This window comes from Rhincodon typus, chromosome 7, assembly GCF_021869965.1.
Source record: "Rhincodon typus isolate 14 chromosome 7, sRhiTyp1.1, whole genome shotgun sequence".
Lineage (NCBI taxonomy): Eukaryota > Metazoa > Chordata > Chondrichthyes > Orectolobiformes > Rhincodontidae > Rhincodon > Rhincodon typus.
This window is the reverse complement of record NC_063338.1, coordinates 50,320,348-50,345,413: the sequence shown is the minus strand read 5'-3', so window position 1 is coordinate 50,345,413 and position 25,066 is coordinate 50,320,348. Positions and strand designations below refer to the sequence as shown.

Below are 25,066 nucleotides of genomic sequence, written 5' to 3'. Positions count from 1 at the left end.
GGGGATGGAGCCAGTAAAGGTGAGTGCAGGTGGGGAGTTAGGGAGGGATAGGTCAGTCCAGGGAGGACAGACAGGTCAAAGGGGCGGGATGAGGTTAGTAGGTAGGAGATGGGGGTGTGGCTTGAGGTGGGAGGAGGGGATAGGTGGGAAGAAGAACAGGTTAGGGAGGCGGGGACGAGCTGGACTGGTTTTGGGATGCGGTAGGGGGAGGGGAGATCTTGAAGCTTGTGAAATCCACATTGATACCATTGGGCTGCAGGGTTCCCAAGCGGAATATGAGTTGCTGTTCCTGCAACATTCGGGTGGCATCGTTGTGGCACTGCAGGAGACCCAGGATGGACATGTCGTCTGAGGAATGGGAGGGGGAGTTGAAATGGTTCGCGACTGGGAGGTGCAGTTGTTTATTGCGAACCGAGCGAAGGTGTTCTGCAAAGCAGTCCCCGAGCCTCCGCTTGGTTTCCCCGATGTAGAGGAGGCCACAACGGGTACAGCGGATGCAGTATACCACATTGGCAGATGTGCAGGTGAACATCTGCTTGATGTGGAAAGTCTTCTTGGGGCCTGGGATGGGGGTGAGGGAGGAGGTATGGGGGAAGGTGTAGCACTTCCTGCGGTTGCAGGGAAAAGTGCCGGGTGTGGTGGGGCTGGAGGGGAGCGTGGAGCGGACAAGGGAGTCACGGAGAGAGTGGTCCCTCCGGAAAGCAGATAAGGGTGGGGAGGGAAAGATGTCTTTGGTGGTGGGGTCTTGTGAGTAAAGACTACTGAACTGCTTTCCCAGTTTCTCGCCATCCATGTCACATGAAATCACCTGATTAAAAGTCTTATGCAGAATCTAATTGCTTGCTACACATTATCATATATTTGTTATCAGACATTAGGTTTTGATTTCTATGTTTTAGTTTATTATGTCAAAGATAACTTTCAATATATGCTTTTGTGTCAAAAGGAAGACACTGAGTGAAATATGCCCAATCCTGCACTGTCTAGATCAAACAAGGAGGAAATATTGTAAATCCTAGGTCGATGCTATTGAAGAGGTCATAGGAAGTATATAATAATTGTAGATTTTTAATGCTGCAACTCAATTACTCCCATAACCCCCATTACTGCTGCTAGCTCCACTGCACCATTCCCTACGTCCTCACTTGCGGTCATATCAAATGTTCATCACGGTTCAAAGAAACTTTATGTTGACAAATTGTCATCTGAGTCTGACACTCAGGGTGATATGTATGTTACTAATAGGGACTTCTTCAGAAGGCTCTGCATAATGTTGGCCCTAAGGGCTGAAAAATGCTTTGACTTTTGCCATTGGTGTCTCAAGTGTCATGAGAGAAAAGACTCTCTTCCGTTTGAGAAAGGAACAAGCTTATCAATGAACATCACGTGGGGCTTTGATGATCATACTGCTCTCCCACATATCTATTCTAGTAGGGTCACATAATGTGCTGTGCCTCTGAATGGGAGCACATGTAGGCCCACCCTCTCTAATGTCTGCAAATGTGGACGAGAGGACATGGGGCCCTGTTGTCCATCCAGCACCACAAAAGGTGCAGATTACAGCATTTTCATCTCAAGTTAGTTGTTGCAAGTTAAGTGTCATCTTAATTCCTAATGGTTTGAGCAGAAGTCCAGTTGCCAGTAACATCATACACTCTTGCTTGTCAGTAGCAAGAATGAGAAGTGTACAGTGTACACAGTGCCTCCAGCAGGAATCAGTTTTCAACAAGTGGACCTTTTGGTTCAGGTCTACATTGTAGCTGCTTGGTAGTCTTTTAAGTCAAAAATTTTTCACAGACAAATTTCCATCTGTGTATGTCATCAAGGTTGATTGGGGTCAATTATGAAATATTGCCAAGCGTTAATAAGCTGCACATTGAGAAACCGGAATTGATTACTGCTGATGATTGACCACATCGTACAAATGGCAACTCCTTGCACCTTAGGGAAATTCTGTCACTCTCTATAAGTTTAGTGCTCAATCATTTTTCTCCTGGTTGTGAATGTGTGAACGTGCTGCATTTGCAAGGTCTACATTATAATGCATCTGTAACTTGCTTAATGCATGTGTCAGCAGTTATTTGTAGAAGCCTACAATTGCCCCACGCATTGAAATTAAAAACAGAAGTGACAGTGACAGTCACTGACAGACTATGGTTGAGATGCTCTGCAGATTTTGCTTTATTCGAAAGCAAGATTCTGTGGGTCTCTACTGCTCGGACTAAGCTGCCAGTCACACAACTGCCTGATACACTCTGGCATGAGTATACTCTCAGTGAGTTTCTAAGTTTCAGCACCCAAGCATCCCACCATTTCCTTGCCTTCAAAGGACCCATATGGCAGTCTAGTCCTTTCTGAAATTAGCCATGAAATGGTAGCCCATATGGTACAAAAGCTAGATGGTACAACTGAATCGAAGCCTCATAGTTCTGCTTCCATCCACTTCACAGCATGATCAACTTTGGGTACAGAGTTAGCATTGCAGATCTCCTATTTGAAATTGCTGCTTACCCAGTTAGTCCCACAAAATCTGTTGGTGGCTAGCAAAACATCAATGCTAATATAGCATGCATCAATATTACCATGAGATAAACTGAAGCAAAATGGATTCAAGGGATCACATTCAGGATTAATCATATTGTATGGTTATCAGACTTGCATCTTAACTTCAACTGTAGAGGTGGCAAAAACAGAACCATGCACAACAAATACGATCCTTCACCTTTTGTTAATGAATAAATAGACTCAAATATAACAAGACTAAACATTAGCTCATCTGTCAAAGCTTACTTGAATTATTGAATGAGCAACATTTTTATCCTTGATTTAATACAATGATATTTCTCATCACAATATTTACTGTTATGGATCAAAGATTGATTTTACCTCTTTCGCTGTCATCATCCACTAGGATAATCTCAGTCAGTAACCTTTTGGGTGAACGAATGATAACACTGTGAATTGTGCGAAGCAGCGTGCTCCAGGCTTCATTATGAAAAACAATGACAACACTCGTGTCTGGAAGATCATCTTGGTAGACTTTTGTCTTGCATCTGTATAGAAGATGAAAAGAAAATTACAGATGTCTGCTAACTTGGAAGAATAATTACTTTTGCAGAGCCATATCGCTTTAAGCGCATTAATTGGCAATCACAGTATTTCAGGAACCTGGACAAACCATTTGTTTTCATATTTGGGTAACATATGGAATGAACTATTTTAAGCAAAATGGTTAATGTCAAAATGAAACATTTGCTTCTGTTAACTGAACAAAGGCAATTTATGTTGTGATTTCACCTTGGACAGCTGCTTAGTATTTCCACCAATCTTTCACACCCAAAAGAGCCTTTGGCTACAAATGGCATCCACCTGCTAAAACTGAACTTAAACATGATGAATCAGTCTCAGTAACCATTCCCAGAATTCTCTTCCCTCTGGCCTTTCATGACAAATGCCATTCATGTGCTGGCATGAGCTCAGCTTGATTACTTGGTTGTACGAGAAGGAAAACTAAACCAAAGTCAAAACCTGTGAAACAGCAAAATTTTCTAATGAGATGTGAATTAATACTTGAAGATACACCAGCTTCTTACATTACAGAATATTTAATTTGACCCCAAAATGTTCACTTTAACATCCATCATCAGTTATATAAAGGATCTGTAGATAATGCATTTAAATTATTTTTAAGCAATAAACTAAGAAATGAGACTACTACGTCAACATTCTACATACTTAGCTAGAAATGATCACTGAAATGGTTTTATGTAATAAATTGTTATTGCACATACTTTATAAAATAGCAATTAATTACACAGTACCATGAAAATTAGGATCACTGTAATGCAGTCCACTCTCTGTTCATTTTTAAAATTATTCAATGCTTTGGAATTCTCTAAAATGAAGTAATTAGCATTAAGCCTAAGCTATATTTGGTTGTGCCACTAAATTCTCGACAATTAATAAGGCATGGCAAGTTTATTCAACATAAAATGACAGGCCTAAATAATTCTTCATATAAATTAAACTATTTGGAAATATTTTCATAGCTCAATATTCCGTTGGGGCATAGTAAATGACTTCAACCACAACAGCAGTAATAGTATTCCTTAGTGATCCATTGGACAAGTCAGCTCAGAACTACTTTAACAGGAAGACTGCATCAATACCGTAAAACTGCATTCAGCATCTGCTGCCTGGCAATCACATGGAGATTATTCATTCACTCTGAATTAGGTTTTTCTCTGACAGTCAAGAGAATGACAGAATGAGGCCAAGGGTAAATTCAAGGTAGTTCAAATGTAATATTGTGTCTCCTCATGTAATGCTATCTCCAATTAAATTTATTTTCATTCAAAGTTGTTTCTCTGTAACCTAATTAAAAAAATTTTTAAGTGCTATCCAAAATTAGCATAAGCACAATCACAAAAGGAGGAGACCATGTGGCTTATTATGTCTGTACTGGCTCTCCTAAAGAGCTGAATGGCTTAGAAGAAAACTCAAGAAGCAAAAAACTGCTTAAAGGTAAAAGATATGGAAAAACAATGTGATTGTTCTTAAAGCTTTTAAGCAGTCAGTAAAAAAGGTTTCAGAAACCTATTATAGTTATGCCAACTGGACAAGAAACCTTAACCTGTAGACAGGGAGATTATTCACTAATTTTTGAATGTCTGTAAGAAAAAACAGAAAATGCTGGAGAAACTCAGCAAGTCTGGCATAATTTGTTGAGAGAAAACAGAGTTAATGTTGAGCCCAGTGACTCTCCAGAAGTCTGTACTCAAAACATTAACTCTGCTTTCTCTCCACAGATGCTGCCAGACCAGCTCAGCATTCACAGTAGACAAACAGGAGGCTGGAAGAACACAGCAGGCCGGGCAGCATCTGGAGGAAAGGAGCAGTCAACGTTTGGGGTATTATCCTTCCTTGGATTCAAGCATCTGCAGTTTTTTTTTTGTCTTTAACTAAGCATTCATAGTTCTTTGTTTTATTTGAGCTTCTGTAAAGTTGTTGGTAAGGGTAAAAGGTTGAATCTTGATTTCCGATATATTTAATAAGACCATAAGAAATCATTCTTGTCTAACACAATATTTGATTTAGCTTTTTTTTATTTTTGCAATAATTAACCCTTAAATTCTTTTGTTCAAAGTACATTAGCAGCCTCTTGAAAATATGTAGTGACACTTACATTAGTGACAATAGCAAAAATAAAACTTCTGATCTATCAAGATGGGCCTCACAATGGGATCTGATTTGTTCAGGATTACTGTCAGCTGGGATCATAACACACAACTCACACTTCCCAGTATTGAATTTCTTGTGCCAACTATCTCTCCGTTCCTCCAAACTATCAATGTCTTTTTGAAGTTCTACAGCGTCCTCTTCACAGTTTACAATGTGTCCAAGTTTTGAATCATTCGCAAACTTGTAAAAATCTCTCTCATACACCAAGGTCTTGCTCATTAATATGTATCAGAAAAGCAAGGGGCCTCTGGTGAACTCCAATACAAACATTCCTCCAGACAAAAAAATATCCATTAACCATTACTCTCTGTTTCCAACTAGAGAACAGATTATGAGGAACAAACAAGAGAGCAGGCTATTTTAGATCAAGTACTATGTAACAAAAAAAAGGACTGATTAATAATCTTTGCTAAGAGAACTTTTTGGGCTAAGAGATGACTAAGTAATAGAATATTACATTGGCCCAGATATTTTCATCAGGTTTGGAAACTATTTCCAACCCTGATTAGATTAAAAATGATCCATTTACCTTTAGGTCTCTTCTGCGTTCAAAGTTCTTGAACAAAACTGTCCAGGAATTGACATATCGAGCAACAGAGAGAATCAGCACGGAAGCCACACTCAATTTTGCAACAGTTTTGTGAGTTAAATGTCTTGTAGCACAGCCAGCCACTTTGACAGCTCCTGTGAAAGGGTAAGTATGTAAGGTGTGAGGTTAGGGTGCCAGGTTAGGAAGGGGTGAAGGGTGCCAAATTGGTAAGGTCAGCAACATGCCATGTGGATGGGCTGCCAGGTAAGCATATTCAGGCTAGGGGAGTGAGGGGTTGGAGGCAGGAGCAGGTGTGGGTTGGCAGTAGTAAAGAGTCAGCTTGGGGATCAGTTGAAAGGAAAGGCTGTTGGTTCTAAAAGCTCAACAAAGGGCGTCACAGGCTTGCGGCAGAGGACATATCTAGTTTATGGTAGGTGTTTGGTCCAGTAGATTTGGGTCAAGAGTGGGGTGGAATTAATTCAGGAAGGGACAGTGCTTGTCAAGAGTCCAACATACATAAGGGAATGGAGGGGATGTAGCTGGGAATTCAGCGGTGAGTCAGCAGTTTAATACTTCTGAGGAGTTAGTATTTAGAGTTTTGATGCTCTAACTGAAGCTTAATAGTTACCCTGGAAAGGTAAATCGGAATGCTTCAAGTTCTCCAACTTTTGTGGAGTCTGTCAAGGGATCCAGACACAGGAAACACACCTGTATGAACATTCAATGCCCTTGGTAACTGTCATGCATTCTGCAACGTTAACGATTCCGAATGTTTCTGACACACAACTTCAGTCTATGATGCAGAAGTGACTCTTGCACCACGAGAGTATTTGGGCCAATGAGTTTGATAGTAAGGTAGTTCAATCTGAAACCAGGGTGTTAAATTTGAGCAAAGGAACTTGTGAAGCTACGAGGAGCAAATTGGCTGAGATGGATTGGGAAAAGGAAAAACTTTAAAATGCATGACCGTACATAGGCAAAAATTATTATTAAGTTTACGGTAACTATACTTTTACTCAAAAGACAATCCCCGCAAAAAAAAAATCAGTCAGTACTACAGATGCATTGGAACAGCTTGACTAGAGGCTCACTGCTTCTGGAACACAAGTCTTCAATTTCATTGCTAGGATGTTGACAGGTTTTATAGCCTTTGCAGTATCCAGTGTGTCAGCCATTTCTTGATATCAAATGAAGGGAATCAAATTGGCTGAAGACTGTCATCTGTGATGGTGGGGACATCAGGAGGAGGCTGGGATGGGTCATGCACTCGGCACTTCTGACTGAAAATGGTTACAAATAATTTAACTTTGTACTTTGCACTCATGTGCTGGACTCTCCCATCATTATGCTATGGAGCCTACTCCTCTTGCTCCAGTTGTTTAATTATCCACCACAATTCAAGACTGGATATAGAAGGGCTGCAAGGCTGGGTCAGTTATGGGGTGCACATTTCAATCACGGACTATGCCCGAGTTAGGGTTAGGGTTAGGGTTGAGCGATAAGGTGGTATGTGGGATTCTTTCCTTCATTGGGAGAGACACTGAATACAAGAGCAGGGATGTAATAATCAAACAATAATCAGACATTAGATAGGCTACAACTGGAGCTGAGTGTACAGTTCTGCTCACACATTACAGAAAGGACATAATTGTCCAAGAGAGACTTCAAAGAGAGATTCACTAGAATGTTGCCTGAGCTTGAAAATTGCTGGTGAGTAAAGACTGAGTTGGCTAGTGCTGTTTTCCTTAAAACAGAGCAGCTTGAGGGGTGACAATAAAGGTGTAAAAAATAATGAGGGGGTTGGATAGAGTGGACAGAGAGTACCTGTTGCCCATCGTGGCGAGATCGAGATTTAAAATGATAGAAGGAACATGAGGAAAAACCTTTTCAAAGTATGGTGCATGACTGAAATTCACTGGCCAGTTTGATGGTTAGGGTGGAAATGCTGAGCTGACTTAAAAGGAATCTGGATCTACACCCAAAACATACCAACTTACAAGGCTATGGATCAGGTGCTAGTAAGTGGGACTAAAATAGGCAGCCATTTTGTTCAACCAGTTCAGACATGGTGACCTCAATGGTCTTTTCTCTGATGCTGCAATGGTAGGTAAGGTGAGCAGTAAATTAAGTTCACAGGTAAAATCCTACTAAGGTCTCTCCTGGTTTAAATATCGATTAGGATTCAGGCTCTGACACAGAAATAACAACCTTCAGGTAGGTTCAATTACACTGCTAAACAAGGAATTGTCTGGTATCTGTCAATTAGATGACAGTGAAGCAATTGGTGCCAATTATTCTAGCAGGAGGCAAAATTAACTAATGGCTCATCAGAAGCTCAGGGCTTTCAAAACACTTGGTAAGAGGCAAATGGTCAGGCAACTGCATCTGAGTAAGACCTACAATAGAAGAGTTAAGTTCAACATGAGAATTTACAGCACAGGGAAAGAAGTATTTTAAATAAAGTTTGTTGCAACTAATAAACTGTCTTAAGTATTAATCAGACATAACAATATTAGTGATCCTTACAATTATTGATAAACCTTACTAAGTTAAGGTCAAGTCAAAACAGTGATTTAAGTGAACCAAAGTTAGATAACATTGATGTTAGTAGAGGCAATGGCAGGACAGATTGGTCAAATGGAGTGTGTGTCTTGTAGTTTGGGGAACGGTATGGATGCTACCAGTGACGACATGTGCACTAAATGGTCACCAGCTGCAGAATCTTGAGCTCTGTTTTAGAGTTCAATCAGGAGGAGTTCTTGGGGTGCACTGATAGCGTCCCTACCACTGAGCTAGGCAGCCCAGGTTTAAGTCCTACCTGCTCCGGAGGTGTATTATAACATCTTGAACAGAGTGATTAAATATATCTAGAATTCAATCAGTGACTGAAGACTGGAGGCAGAAAGGGAACGGCTGGCCACCAAGCAAGCCAAAAGAATAGGTATTTAGAGGAGGAGTTGCCTTAGATCCCACTCACTAATCCACTTTGGACACTGGTGAGGGTGGTGGTTCCTTCGAAGAGTGTAGTCACAGCCAGGTTAATGGCACCACAGGCAGCTCAGTTATACAGAAGGAGGAGGGTAAGAACAGTAATGATGGGGATTAACTAGTTAGGGGAAACAGAGTGGTATTTCTGTGGCCATCGCCACAGATGATGTGTTGCCTACTGGTGCCAAGACTAAGGATATGATGGAACAGTTGCAGAACATTCTACTCGGGAAGGTGAACAGTCAATGGTCACAATCTATCTCAATAGCAATGGCTTAGGTTAAAAGGGTTCTGAGTCCTGAAACCTCAGGAAGTTAGAAAAGAGATTGAAAAGCAGGACTTCCAAAGCAGTAATCCCAGGACTATTCCCAGTCCCACATGCTAGTGAGCACAGAAACAAGGGAAGTGAATAATGAACACATGGTTGGTGAGCGGGTGTATGAGGAAGGACATCAAATTGCTGTGACTTTAGAATCAGCAGGTGAGACCAGTACAAGATGAATTGCAGGACTAACATTCTCACAGGAAAATTTGCTTGTGTTGTCGCAGGGGTATGGGAACCTGGGAGGGATTTTAGATCCACAGAAAGCGAAAGTAAGTAGCAAAGTATGAAGCAAAAATATCAGTTGAAGCATTTGCAAACATCAAATATAATCAAAATAAAGTTTTTTTTTAAAAGGAATTAAGGGCATTCTATCTGAATGCACACAGCATTAGGAAAAAGGTTGATAGGAATGCACAAATTGAGGCAATGGGTATGACCTAATTGTCAGAGATAAGGCTATAAGGTAACCAAAATTGTGAACTGAATATCCACATATTCAGCATTTAGGAGGGATAGGCAAAAAGGAAAAGGAGGTAGGATAGTATTCTTAATAAGGGATGAAATCAGTACGTTAGTGTAAATGGATGCTAAGTTGAATGATCAAGATGTAAAATCAGTTTATGCAGAGCTAAGAAAGGGCAGCAAACACTGATGGGATTTCTGATGGGTTAATCAAATCACCGCTATGATGTTTCACATATAGAATTCCTACAGTGTGGAAACAGGCCCTTCATCCCAACAAGTCCACACAGACCCTTGGAACATCCCACCCAGACCCATCCCCATCCCCATCCCCATCCCCCTATAACCCACCTAAACTACACATCCCTGAACACTACGGGCAATTTAGCATAGCCAATCCACCTAACCTGCACATCTTTGGACTGTGGGAGGAAACCGGAGCACCCAGAAGAAACCCTTGCAGACACAGGGAGAACATGCAAACTCCACACAGACAGTCGCCCAGGGGTGGAATTGAACCCAGGCCCATGGCACTGTGAGGCAGCAGTGCTAACCACTGAGCCACCGTGCCGCCTGGATGATAAAATCCTGCAGTACAGAGAAGACTGGTTTCTGGAGAAATATGTTGAGTAGCAAATTAGGGAGTTGATGTTGTGTAATGAGAAAGGGGTACTGAGTATCCTTGCCATAAAGGAGCTTTGGAAAAGTGACCCCAATATGACAGAATTACAAATGGCATGCGATATAGTTCACTCAAAGTAGCATTTAAAACAGAAAAAAAATGGAATAATGAAAGGCAAGTTGACGATGATAAATTGGGAAAACACACAAAAAGATTTGACAGTAATCAGGCAGAGGCTAGTGTTTTAAGAAATACTACATGGTCTACAAGAGTTAACATTTCACTAAGGTACAGGCACCCCAAAGAAAGGTAAATTAACACCGGTCAACAAGTTCAAGAGTGCATTAGATCAAAGGAAATGGTGTATAAGGATGCCAGAACAAGTTGTAAGCAATTTAGATGCTAAATGTTATAATCTAGTATGGGCTGAAGGGTTCCCCAAGACCTAATGAAATGAGGAAACACGTGATGAGTATATTAATTAAGAATTATTGTAATCTGTTGTACTTGGAAAATATCTAAATGTGCAATTGACACAATTTTGAAGTGTTATTGACATCAGGGGTAGAAATTTAGAGACAAAGTTAACTGCGTTGAAATTACAAAGGTAATTTGGCCATCTGTCCTCCAAAAAGTCAAAACGTTTAGTAAACAAAATGGACACTGAGTGAATAAACTCACTGAAGTGATAAATGATAAATGTGAGATATATAAAAAAGAAGATCAAATGGCGCTGTTGCAGCCTATTGTAAGTCTGACCTTAGCAAGAGATTTTAATGAGGTAACTGCTATGGATTTATAGGATTAAAAAAAAAAATTCATTTTGTAAATTTGGCATCTTGATTTTGTCAGTCAACAATAACAACACGTAGTAAAGATAAGAAAATAATTGTGGTTAAGGCCATGGAAAAGCGGACCAGACTCTATGGAGTTTAGGAAAATGAGGGGAGACCTCATTGAAGCATTGAAGAGGGCATAATTCCAGAGTAAGAAGTCACCCATTTAAGATGAAGATGTGTAGGATTTTTTTCTGATGGTGCTGAATCTGTGGAATTCTTTACGGTACAGGGCTGTAGAAGCAAGGTCATTAAGTATATTCAAAGCTGAAATAGACAGATTTTTAACCAGTAAGGCAATCATGGCTTATGGAGAAAGGCAGGCTAATGGAACTGAGAGTTATCAAATCAGCCATGATCTCATTAAATGGCAGAGCAGACTTGATGCGTCAACAAGCCCACTTCTGCTGCTACATCTTATGGTCTTCTGTCCTTCACTGAAGGAGTGATGGTAATGGGAGAGTGGGGTATATGTTAGGCCATAAGTTTGCACATTATGTCGGATTACAATTCTGATGCTGCTAATGGCCCACAGCACCTCATGGATACTCAGTTGAGTTGCTGGACCTGTTCGAAATCTATCCCATTCAGCACAATAATATTGTTACATAACATAATTGAAGGTATCCTCAATGTGAATGCAGGACTTTGTCTCCATTAGGACTACGCAATGATCACTCTTAATGATATTGTCATGGATAGATGTATCTGCGACAGGCAGATTGGACAGGATGAAGTCAAGTATATTTTTACATCTTGCTAGATCCCTCACTAACTGCTGCAGACCTAGTCTATCAACTATGTCCTTCAGGACTCAACCAGCTCAGTCAGCAGTGGTGCTCCTGAGGCAGTCTGGGTGGTGGACATTGAAGGTCCCTCACCTAGAATACATTCTGTGCCCTTGCCACCCTATGTTTCCTCCAAGGGCTAGTCATCATGGGAGATGTATTGATTCATCAGCAGAGGGAGGATAGAATGTGATAACGAACAAGAGGTTTCCTTGCCCACATTTGGCCTAAAGCAAGAAACTTCTTGGGGTGTAGAATCAATATTGAGCACTCCTAGGACAAGTCCAGATTGTCTGTTTATCAGTGTGCTGCCACCTCTGCTAGATCAGTCTTGGCAGAGCATGGGACATACCCAGAGATGGTGTTGGTATGGTCTGGAACGTTGCTGGTAAGGTACGATTCTGAGAGTACGATTACATCAAGTTCTTACTTGACTAGTCTGAGAAACAGTTCTCCCAATTTTGGCACTAGCCCCCAGATATCATTAAAGAGGACTTTGCAGGGTTGACAGAGCCGCATTTGCCTTTGTCATTTCTTGTGTTTTAGTCAATGCCAGGTGCTCTTTCATTCCTTTCCTCATTTCGTACGGTTGATACAACTGAACAGCTTGTTAGGCCACTGCAGTGGACAAAACCAACATTAGCTGTAGGCATCAGTGAACAAGGTGGATTTTTATGACAATCAACAGAGTCATCATTAGGCTTTTAATTCCAGATTTTAATTGAGTTCAAATTCCACCATCTCTTCAAATTCAATCAAATCTCCCGCGGTGGGGTTCAAAGCTCAGTCTTCAGAAGACTATTAGAGTAAAAAAGAACCAACTGTGGTTGCTGGAAGTATGAAACAAAAACAAAGTGTTTGAGAAGCTCAGCAGGTTTGGCAATAGTTGTTGAGAGAAAAAGAATTAATGTTTTGAGTCCAATGACTCTTCATCAGTACACAGAATGAAGGGTCATTGGGCTCAAAACACTCCTGCTGAGCTTCTCCAGTGCTTTTTGTTTTCATTTTTGGATTACTAATCCATTTTCTCCCTCTGGATAAGAAGAGATTGACTACGATGATTAGTCAATGACTCTTACTATTATACCATGTGACTCCTCAGACTGGAGGTGAATTTAATGAACTGCTTTCATTTACCAGGTCCTTTGTTCTTTCCTAACGGCAACAGGTTTGCTCTGTTTGAAAATTTGTGGATACAAACAGCATTCTTGCAGAACTCCTTCTAAAATTAGCTTTCTAACATCAAGTGATACACAAGGCAGTCAAAGCATGTGCTCATTTCTGTTTCCATAACTTCCTGGAACCAACTGCTAGACTGTCAGCTGATAAAGCTTGACGTGCACTATCAATCATAGCTGACCAGGAGTCTCTGCTGCTCTTGTTGCCAGCACTCGGTGTATCAGAAGCATTTACAGGTTGATGATCAAGATGTTTAGCCACATTACGAACATCCTTCTATGGTCATCAGTCCTGAAATGAAAAACTTGGAATTTGCAATGTGCCACAAGATCATCTAAAATCATAAGGAATGTTGGAATAAACTGATTAGAACCAGATGCAGAAAATTCAATCATTGAAGGATTCTCATGAATACATGCAGCATAGTATAATTTCTAGACAAGTGATTTTAGTAAGATTTCTCATTTTGAAGGTCAGGATAAATTGATATGAATTGCTTGAAAAGCTAAATATTTCTAGCTGTAAACCTATGACATCCCAAGATTGGTTGTGAAAATAAATATTTGACCTGGAAAAAACTACTTGTCTCTTTCCAAACAATGATGTATTAATCTCAACTTCTTTTTGCGAATCTATTCAAGCTTCTTGGCACTTAGGCTAGATCAAAGAGGATGAAAAATAGCAAGACCAGACTGCTTTGCTCTTTTAAATTTGGAACTGCAATAGAATTTGCAAGTTTACCAGACAATAAGTTACCCTGGAAGAGACTCCCACAAGATGGCACTAAAGGCACTAGCTATTTTCATGGCAGTGCAGTGGAACCAATCAAACTTTTGCATTTTATGACAGGGATGCAGACCTTCACAATTGTTCAAACTTATTGTAACAATATGCATCATTGTTCCAGTGCAAGGAGTACACATCAGATGTGGTTGAGTTATCTGTTGGTAGCAATTACTCTTAAAGACTTACTATTATTGTTAATGAGGAGATGTGCTGTTGATAGTAAACAATGTTTGAGTTATTGAGAAGAGAGAATAGAAGAGATGGCATCAGAATTGCTCTCACGATCCTGCTTCATGAGAAAAAACAAAGTAGGTTTGCCTCCACATGTTTTTAAATGGCATCTTCTAGCAGGATAATGTATGAACTGGTTGTATTAATGTAGACAAGTGAGTGATTACCATCTTCTAAGTCCATAGAAGAGGGAATAAAAACAAAAGCATGCTTTTTCCGGATTTGATAGAACTACCAAGATTAAAATTCTTGGAAATGCTTTGTCCAAAGAATATGATTGTAGGATGCATGTCAGAGTTTTCTCTTTGCTAATGTTTAGATAAACTAAATACAATTAATGACCAAACATTTATTCTTTAACATGCTTGCTTCTCTGGTAGGCAGTGAATCATGCATACAATGTCACATAGATCACCTGCATTTCCATGAATGTACCTATGGTATGAAAGCTAGACACTCGGGTAACAAGTCACTTATCTTCCAAATTAACACCTATACATAGCATAAGCAACAAAAACACAATCCTCCCAATTATCGCATACTGACTTGCTTTAAAATGACATGGTCCTCAATCTTCCAGAATTGGAGGCCAGAAAGGGAGGGAAAGGTTAAGAGGTCTGGGAGAATCATCCATTGCTGAATATTCTCTCTCAACATATTAACTCTCTTATGTTTATTACCACTGAGTAATGGATTTGGAAGATAGGTCAGAAGAACACGTAACTAAAGGGATGGTGTAGGCAGGAGTGCTTTAGATTTTGACCATTGGGATAGTTTCTGGGGTAGGTGAGACCACTACGAGCTGGACAGGGTTACACCTGAATCAGAATGGATCCAATATTCTTGCTGAGAGGTTTGCTTATGCTGTTGGGGAAGTCTTAAACTAATTTGGCAGGAGAAGTGGAGCACAATCAATGCAAATTTAGGAGCAAGTTTTAGTGAAACAGAGAAGTGTTAGGACAATCAGCAGGTGGAGAAAATACAGGTGGAATCAGGCACATGGGAGGATGGGAAAGCTAAATTTGTATCTATTCTAATTCAAGAACCCTGACTGGTAAGGTGGATGATCTTAGATCGTTGATCAGTACATGTAAATATGATGTTGCCACAATTATTGAGACATGGTTGGAGGAAGGACAGGACCAGCAGCTCAACATTCCAAGGTACAGAAATTTCAGGTGTGATTGGGGCAGGGGTCGATGTAAGAGACAAAGGGGAATTGAATTATTGACAAAGGAGATCATCCGTACAGTAATAAGGGAGGATGTTTGTAAAGGCTCATCGTTTGAGGCCTTCAGGGTACAGCTTAGAAATAAACAAGACAACAATTACTTTGCTGGGATTATACTACATGACTCCCAACAGTAAGAGAGAGACAGAGGAGCAAATATGTAGGCAAATCAGAGACAGGTGAGAGGGGTGAGAGAGGAAAAGGGTTATCATTTCAAAATGTGCTAACACTAAGCCTTAGTATGAAAGGATTAGATGGGGTGGAATTTTTAAAGTGCATCCAGAAGAGCTTTTTGTGCCAGTACATAAATAGTCCTATGTGGGATGGGGCAGTGCTAGACCTAATCCTAGGGAATAAAACTGGGAGCTACTTGCAAAGAAGTCTACATTTGGAAAGTACAAGTATAGTGAGAATTCAAAGCGCGTGTTCCTCTAAGAGAGAAGGGCAAGGGCCTCAAACGCATCCCTAGCACATAGGAATAGGAAGCATCTGTTAGGTACAGAGCATTAAAAACCGGAGGGGGGGGGGGGGGGGGCGGTCAGTGGGGAGTCCTTCAGGAACATGGAGAGTGTTGGTGGGGAGTGGGGGTGTGCTTAAGAAAAGAAATTAGGAGGGCAAAGAGAGGCCACAAAATAGGATTAAGGAAAACCCCGAGGCATCTTACACGTATGTTAAGAGAAAGTGGAATCACAGAGAAAGAGTAAGGCCCATTAACAACCAAAGGAGCAATCTTTGCATGGAGTCAGAGGACATGGATGAGGTATGAAATGATTATTTCTCATCTGTATTCACAAAGGAGAAAGACATCGTAACTGGAGCTGATTTCAGTTAGTACAGTGCGGTTCCAGACCACGTTAAGACAAATAAGCAGGAGGTGTTAGATGTTTTGGCCAGGCTACAGCTGCATAAATCCCCAGAGCCTCATGAGATGGGTTTCAGGCTGCTATTGGAGGCAAAGGAGGAGATTGCTGGGTACCTGATGGAGATATTTAACACTTCACTGGCCACAAGTGAAGTGCCAGATGACTGAAGCATAGCTAATGTGGGTCCTTTGTTCAAGAAGGGCAACATGGATAGACCAGATAATTACAGACCATTTAGTCTGACATCAGTGGTTGAGAATTAAGAAAAATTCTGAGGGATAGCATTTATCAACAATTGGAAAAGCAGTGATTAATGAGGACAGGTATGTTGGAGGGACGTTGCGTCTGACTAATTTAACTGAGTTTTTCAAAAAGCTGACTAAATGTATTGATACGAATAAAGCAGTTGATGTGGTTTACATGGATTACAGTAATGCCTTTTAACAAGGTTCTACATGGAAGGCTGGTCCAAAAGGTAAGAGTCCATGGGATCCAAGACAAGTCATCAAACTGGATCCAAAATTGTGTGGTTGCCTACGTATGCATTTGGACCCCTCAGAAACTAAAATCATAAGAGCAGTTAGAACAGAATCCCTACAGTGTGAAAACAGGCCAAATGGCCCAACAAGTCCACACTGACTCTCCGAAGAGCAACCCACCAGACTCACCCCGCTATCCTATCCCTGTAATCCGACAGTTCCCATGACTAATCTACTTAACCTACACATCCCTGGACACTATGGGCAATTTAGCATGGCCAATTCAACTAGCCTGCACATCTTAGGACTGTGGGAGGAAACCGGAGCACCCAGAGGAACAAGGAGACTGTACAAACTCCACACAGACAGGTGTCCAAGGGTGGAATTGAACCCAGATCCCTGATGCTGTGAGGCAGCAGTGCTAACCACTAAGCCACTGTGCCACCCCTATAAGTATGGTGGAACGGCCAGGGTCCAACAAGCCGATGGCTCACACTTCAGCTTACTTGTGAAAGCACTCAATATACCAGTAATAATGAACCTGCAACTGCACGTTTATAACTCAAATTGTTTGCAGTTGAGAACATACTTAAATCTACTAAAGTGGTGGCACGATGGCTCAGTGGTCAGCACCACTGCCTCAGCACCAGGGACCCAGGTTTGATTCCACCCTTGGGCAGTCTGTGTGGAGTTTGCACATTCTTCCTGTGTCTGCGTGGGTTTTCTCTGGGTGCTCTGGTTTCGTCCTACAGTTGGAAGATGTGCAGGTTAGGTGCATTGGCCATACTAAATTGCCTGTAGTGTCCAGGAATGTGTAGGCTAGGTGGATTAGCAATAGTATGAGACAGATGTTCATGACAACAGGAAACAAAATCAAGAACTGCTGATGTTGTACATCTGAAACAAAAACAGCAACTGCAGGAGAAACTCAACAAGTCTGACAGCATCCGTGGAGAGAAAGCAGAGTCAACGTTTCGGGTCAAGTGAGCCTTCATCAGAACACAGCACGTAAGATCTGTCTTTTATATAGGTTATGTGCATTCAGTAGAAAAAGGTTAATACTTTATATTCATATACATGTGCTTTAAAGTTTTACAATATTATTAGATAATACTTTTCATGGATTAACTTATGGTTGATATTTCACAGATTTTTCTTGCCTTTGGTATTTTGCTTCTAAAAACATTAACATAATTGACAGTGATCCCCACTGATTTAAATTTTACTGTGGTGCTTGATGTCACAATCAACCAACTACTGACATCAAGGAAAAGTCACTCTCACCTCATCTCTGGAATTTGTGTCTCTTGTTCATATTTGAACCATAGCTGAAATGAGTTCTGAAAAGGAGACGTCACCACTGTAGGTAAGGACTAGAGAAAGGTTATGAGGGAGTAAGTGCAATATGTTAGAAATGTCAATGATCTCTTCCATCATTTTGCTGATTATTCATAGTATACTTTTATTAGATGGATCAGAAACATTCCATTTTTTTGTTTGTGGACAGGATACACTTGGACAATTTTTCACATCATCATGAAGCTGCCAGTGGCTGTACTGGAAAAGCTGACTAGGACATTCCTTGTACAGCTGGAAAATTGTCAGGGTCCATAGCCGTTACTGTATCCCTGGGGCTCAGCCATTTCTTTGTATCATGTGGAGCAAATAGGCTTGGCTGGTTATTACTTTGTGTGATGGTGGAAGTTCTCAGGAGGAATCTAAGATGGATAGTCCACTGCAAATTAAAAGCAATCGGAAATGCTTTAGCCTTTTGCACTCAGTTGCATCATTAAGGATGCTGATTTTGATGGATTCGCCTCATCCCACTCATTCTTTAGTTGTGTACTACCATTTCCAACTGAACACGGCAAGACTACAGAGCTTTGAACTTATCCATAAGTTATGAGATTGTTAAATGTTAGTTTGCTGATTGCACTGCTTAGCATGCACACAATTCTGTGTTGTAATTTCACCACATTAGCACCTCATTTTTGAGACTCCCTGGCACTACTCGTGCAGTACTCTCCTGCATTCCTCATTGAACTAGTTTTGATCTACTGGTTAGATGGTAATGGTAGAGTGGGGGATATGCTTGGGCACAGGGTTACAGATTGTGGTTTAATACATTTCTGCTGATTATGTTCTATAGTGCCTCATGGATGGTCAGTTTTGAAACTACTTCTTAATCTGCGTTGTTTATCATGGTAATAATGCAGTTCAAGATGATAGAGGGTGTTCTTTTGTGTGAAAACAGGTCTTAACTCCACAAGGTCGATGTGGTGATCATTCCTAATAATACCATCAGTGACAGATGTTCCACAAGATGTACATGATGAGGAGGAGGTCCAGTGGTAATTTTCCTTTTGTTGGTTCCCTTACCATCTGCCACATAGCTAGTCTAGCAGCTGTGTTTTCATGACATGGAAAGGAGTAGTGTTACCAAGCCATTGTTAGTGATGAACATTGAAATGCACAATCCAGAGTGCATTATCAACTCTTGATATCCTTAGTGCTTCTTTTAGATGGTGCTCGTTGTGGAGAAATGCTGAGTCAGCTGAATAATAATAGATAAAAACTGAAACAGCTGGGGATGCTGTAAATCAGAAATAAAAACAGAAATTGCTGGAAAAGCTCAGCAGATCCGGCAGCATCTGTGGAGCGAAATCAGAGTTCACATTTCGGGTCGAGTGACCTTTCCTCAGAACTGATGGTACCTAGGAAAATGTTGGTTTATATGCAGAAGATAGGGTGGGTCAAGGGGTTAAGGAGTAAATAACAGGTGGGGATAGACCCCAAAGAGAGAGTGAATAACGTTGGCTAGGAGGGTGAACAGCTATTTATGGGGATGGTTAGTGGCTAACAATGGGTTGTGTGTAATAGCAGACCATGTGATAACAAGACTGGGTGTGTAGGGGTTGGAGTAAGGATGTTTGAGAGATCAAGCCCTAAAAGTTTTTAAACATGACATGGAGTTCAGAAGGTAGTTGAGTTTCCAAGCAGAAGAGGAGGTGCTGTTCTTCCAGCTTGCACTGACCTTCACTAGAGCACTACAGCAAACCTGAGACAGAGATGTTGGCCAGAGAACAGGGTGATGTGTTGAAGTGACAGGCAACTGGAATCTCAGGGTCTTCTTTGGGGATGTAACATAGGTGTTCTGCAAAGTGGTCACCCAGTCTACGCTTCATTTCCTCAGTGTAGAGGAAACCACAGTGAGGGCAACAAATACAGTAGACTAGATTGTTGGGAGTGCAGATAAAGCACTGCTTCACCTGGAATGTATGTTTGGGGCCTTGGATACTGAGGAGGGAGAAAGTAAACGGACAGATGTTACATCTTCTGCAGTTACAGCGGAAGGTGCCGTAGGGCTGTATTGAGAGTGATGAAAGAGTGGACTAGGGTGTCCCATAGGGAACGGTCCCTGCAGAACCCTGACAAGGGAGGGGAATGTGTGTCTGGTGTCAGCAGAAATGGTGGCTAATGATCCTCTGGCTGTGGACACTGGTGGGTTGGTAGGTAAGATTCTAAGACACTGTGTAAAAACACTATTTCATTCTCCTAGTTCCTCTGTTGCCATCACATCTGTTCCAATGATGCCAACTTCATTAAGGGGGCCTCCAAAATGTCCACCTTCTTCTTCATTTGAAGATTCCCCAGCACTGTTGTCATCAGTCTTGATACTTCTTGGGCAAAGGGCTGGTACTTTTGAATCCCTAAATGATTCATAGATTTGTTCGACTCAGCCCATTTGCCTCTGACACCCATGACAAATCCGAGAAAAGATAGCTCCATTATGTTTGTTAAGTTGTTCTGCTGTTGACAGGGCCCTCAGGTGGGTCCAACCCATCTCCTGCACTTTGGCCTTTACCCCCACTCTTATCTCCCAACACAGCGACAAGGTCCCCCTTGTGTTCACCCACCATCCCACCAGCATCCATATCCAGAGGATCATTAGTCACCGTTTCCGCTACCTCCATCGAGATACTAACACCAGACACGTGCGCCCCTCCCGTCTTGACAATCTTCCGCAGGGATTGTTCCCTCCTGGACATCCTGGTCCACTTTTCATTCACTCCCACCACCACAACCTTCCAAACAGCCCCACAGCACCTTCCCCTGCGATTGCAGAAGGTGTAACATCTGTTCATTTACTTCCTCCCTCCTCAGTATCCAAGGGCTCAAAAGATCTCAAAAAAGACCCTGAGCTTCCAGTTGCCTACCACTTCGATACACTATCCTGCTCCCTCTCTGACATCGGTCTCAGGCTTATTGCAGTGATCCCTTCTGGACTCGATATCAAATTCAACAAACTTTAGGGCTTGATCTCTCCCATGTCCTTACTCCAACTTCCACACACCAGGGCCTTGATGTCGCAGTCTGCTATTACACAAAATGCATTATTAGCCACTAACAGTCCCCGTTAATGGCTATTCACCCTCCTAGCTGGATTGTTATCCACTCCATCTGGCCAACTGTTTCTGTCTCTCTGGGTTCTATCCCCATCTATCATTTACCCTCCCCCCACCCTATCTTCTGCACATGAGCCAACATTTTCTGAGCTACAATCAGTTCTGAGGAAGGATCACTCGACTGGAAACATTAGTTCTGATTTCTGGCCAGAGATGTTGCTAGACCTGCTAAGCTTTTCCAGCAATTTCTGTTTTTGTTACAATTTCTTGCCCAGATTTAACTGGAGTTTACAAAACTTTACAGAAAGGGACCAGAGTCAATACTGAAGTCTCCAGGAAACATACTCTTGAATTTTTTTTAAAACACCTCTCATTTTACTTTGCACAGCTACATGTGTGGTAACTTAAAATGACCAATTAATGCAAAACCTGTATCAAAATATTCAGGTTGTTGTATGAGTGTTCCACTTCAAGTGTGTCCTGAGTGAGACTGATTCTGGTGGAGGAACCTGGCAAGTTGAGTTAAGGTATGTTTCTGTGACTACGTTAGGCTGTTGGTGATGAGCCTATGGGTCGACTCTCAGATGTTCATAACACTTCTGGAAGGTTCTCTCGTCTACCCTTGTTACACCCAAGGTGCCACATCTACTTTTGTTCTTATGAGAGATGCTTGTTGCAGTTTGACACAGTGCCTTGCTCAGCAATTTTGAAGAAGAATTAAGTGTTGAACACAAAGCTAAGAGTCAGTGATGGGTCAGACCAGGTAAGGATGGTAGATTCACTTCCATAAAGGGCATCTATGAACCAGATGCAAATTTACAACAATCTATGATAGCTGTCACGATAACTATTGGTGATACTAGCTCTTTGTTCCGAATTTACTTAATTGACTTAATTTACATTATTCAGCTGTCATTGTAAGTTTGAACTCTATCACTGAATTGTACTCTAAGACAGAGGTCCTAGATGGATTCAACACAACCTAGACAAGCTGCATGACACAAAGAGGCATATTTTCACCAGTGGTCAATTACATAGCTGCTGGAAATGGGTGCCTGCCCCAAAAAAGGTGCCAAACAATCAGAGGGGCAGCAGCACTACAATGAGCAGTGGGCACTGCTAAGGCTACAGCTACAAGGAGAGGGCACCACAGTAACTGGATGCCATCAAACTGTGGTTAATGGGGTCCATGGTGTTAGGTCCAGGGAACAATGGCAGCGATCTCAGTGGCAGGCAGTGACATTGCTGCAAGTGTGGCCACAGCTGCTAGGAGACACTCCATTGACCATGGAATGCCACACAAAAGGAGGCCCCTCAACCTTCCCAGAGTCAGTTGGGAAACGAGGAAACAACATGGAGTCTGTTCTCCACCACCACCCCCAACCTGACCCCTCGTGTGCAAAACCAGAGGCAAAAAGAGCCCCTTAATTGGTCACTTAGCAAGCTCAATCGGGCTCTGGGTGAGATGCTCACTCGTCATTGTTCCCACCACTAACTAAAGGCATGTTGACAGGGAGGTGTCAGGCATGCTACCCAACACCTTCCTGCTTCCCAGTCCATCACTTAAGGCATGGAAAAATTTCTGACTTATTTCTGACACATTAGACATTGTACTTGGATTATTAGTCCAGTACCATAACTGCTACTTTCATCATCTATATCTCCCAGATACAATTCTTTTCCTGTAACAATTATAAAGACCAAACTATGATTTTTTCTTGAGAAAATTGATACATTAATAAGATAAAACCACGTTCCATCACACTGTTTTTGTTTAACTTCTTTCAGGGATATCGTTGGATTTTTTTTTTTTTTAATATCAACGTACCCAGAAAATCTCTTGCTGTCTTTCATATCCTTTCTTAGTACAGCCTACATTTTATTTATTGAATTTTCATTTTTCACACTGGATATAATATTTTCTCATTTGGTTCTTTACAGTTTCCAATAACCTTTCTTCCAAGCTATCTTAAATCTTGTATAAATTTCCAATACTGCCTATTGCTACTTTGTTCCTGGATATGTTATGAAAAAATCCATAGGAATGGCAAGACACAAGGATAATTGCCAGTGATTTGAACCTGAACACACAATATGTTTGCTTAAAATTTTCCTCTCCACAATTTGATTCTTTTATTCATTCATGGAACGTGGGCTTCACTGACTAAGCCAGCACTTAATGATTATCTTTAATTTTTCGAGATGCCTTCTTGAACTGCTGCTGTCTTGTTTAGTGGATGTTCCAGGATTTAACTGGGGAAATGACGACTACTGGTATTATCATTAGACGAACTATCACTAGACTATTAATTTATTTTAATCTATGTTATTCCGAGGACCTGGGTTTGAATACCACTATGGTAATTGGTGGAATTTGAATTCAATAACAAAAAAACCTGAAATGAAGAATCTAATGATGACCATGAAACTGCTGATTATTGGAAAAACCCTATCTGGTTCACCAGTGTCCTTCAGGAAAGGGAATCTGTCATCCTAACCAAGTCTGGCCTACTTGCAAATCCAGAGCCACAGCAATGTGGCTGACTTTCAACTGCCCTCTGAAATTACAAACAAGCCACTCAGTTGTTTCATTCACTACAAAGCCTCAAAAGAAATAAAACCAAATGAATCATTGCCATCAAGCTTGGCACAGTAAAGTCTCCTTATTAACATCTGGAGGCTAGTGCCAAAATTGGGACAGCTCTCTCAGGGACTAGTCAAACTAAAGCCTAACATAGTCATACTCACAGGATCATACCTTACAGATAATGTCCCAGAACCACCATCACCATCTCTGCATATGTCCTGTCCCACCAGCACGGCGGACCCAGTAGAGGTTGTGGCACAGAGATATACAGTCAGAAGAGAATTGCCCTGGGAATCCTCAATTTTGGATCTGGATCCCATGAAGTCTCACATCACATGGGCAAGATAACCATCTTCTGATTACCAAGTACCAAATTCCTTCAGCTGATATATCGGTACTCCTCCATGTTGAACAATACTTGGAGGAAGCACTAAGGGTGGCAAGGGCACAAAAGATACTCTGGGTGAAAGATTTCAATGTCTACCACCAATGGTGATGGAACAACAGTAGAAGTGGTAATAGTTGAGTGGAAGACATGCCAGGCCATGAACACAATCTGTAACCTCATGGCCTGGCATATCTTCCACTCAACTATTACCAGCGGGCCACAGGGTCAACCCTAGTTCAATGGGAAGTGTAGGAGGACAGCAGAAGCAGCACTAAGCATACTTGAAAATGAGGTGTCAACGTGGTGAAGCAGGACTACTTGCATGTCAAACAGCATAAGCAGCAACTGATAGACAGAGCTAAGCAAGCCCACACCCAACAGATCAGAACTAAGGTCTGCAGTTCTGCCACATCCAGACATGAATGGTGGTGAGCAATTAAACACCTCACTGGAGAAGGCTCCACAAATATCTCTATTTTCAATAACAGAAGAGCCCAGCACATCAGTGCAAAAGATAAAGCTGAAGCATTTGCAATAATCTTCAGCCAGAAGTGCCGCGTGGATGATCCATCACAGCCTTCTCCAGTGGTCCCCAGCATCACAGATGCCAGTCTTCAGCCAATTTGATTCACTCCACATGATATGAAGAACAGTGGGAGGCAGTGGATACTGCAAAGGCTTGTGCTCCAGAATTTGCCACACCCCAGCCTAGATATTTCAGTACAGCTAAAATATTGGTATCGAACCGACAATGTAGAAAATTGCCCAGGTATGCCCTGTACACAAAAAGCAAGGCAGGCTAATTACAGTCCTATCAGCTTACTTTTGATCATCAATAAAGTGAGGAAAGGTGTTAGTAATAGTGCTATGAAGCAGCACCTAGAACATAGAACATAGAACAAAGAACATTACAGCGCAGTACAGGCCCTTCGGCCCTCGATGTTGCGCCGACCTGTGAAACCAATCTGAAGCCCATCTAACCTAAACTATTCCATTATCATCCATATGTTTATCCAATGACCACTTAAATGCCCTTAAAGTGGGCGAGTCTACTATTTTTGCAGGCAGGGCATTCCATGCCCTTACTACTCTCTGAGTAAAGAACCTACCTCTGACATCTGTCCT

The 25,066-nt window shown here is 41.5% G+C and overlaps 1 protein-coding gene across 6 annotated transcripts in view; it reads right to left on the bottom strand.

The window, feature by feature from the left end:
* Positions 1-25,066, bottom strand: part of galnt13 (UDP-N-acetyl-alpha-D-galactosamine:polypeptide N-acetylgalactosaminyltransferase 13) — a 349,729-nt gene that overhangs the window by 166,017 nt on the left and 158,646 nt on the right. For all 6 annotated transcript variants that reach the window (XM_048599345.1, XM_048599346.1, XM_048599342.1 and 3 more), the window contains one exon: positions 2,887-3,053. In XM_048599345.1, the coding sequence (XP_048455302.1) occupies positions 2,887-3,053 (167 nt within the window). The remainder of the gene's footprint in view (positions 1-2,886; positions 3,054-25,066) is intronic.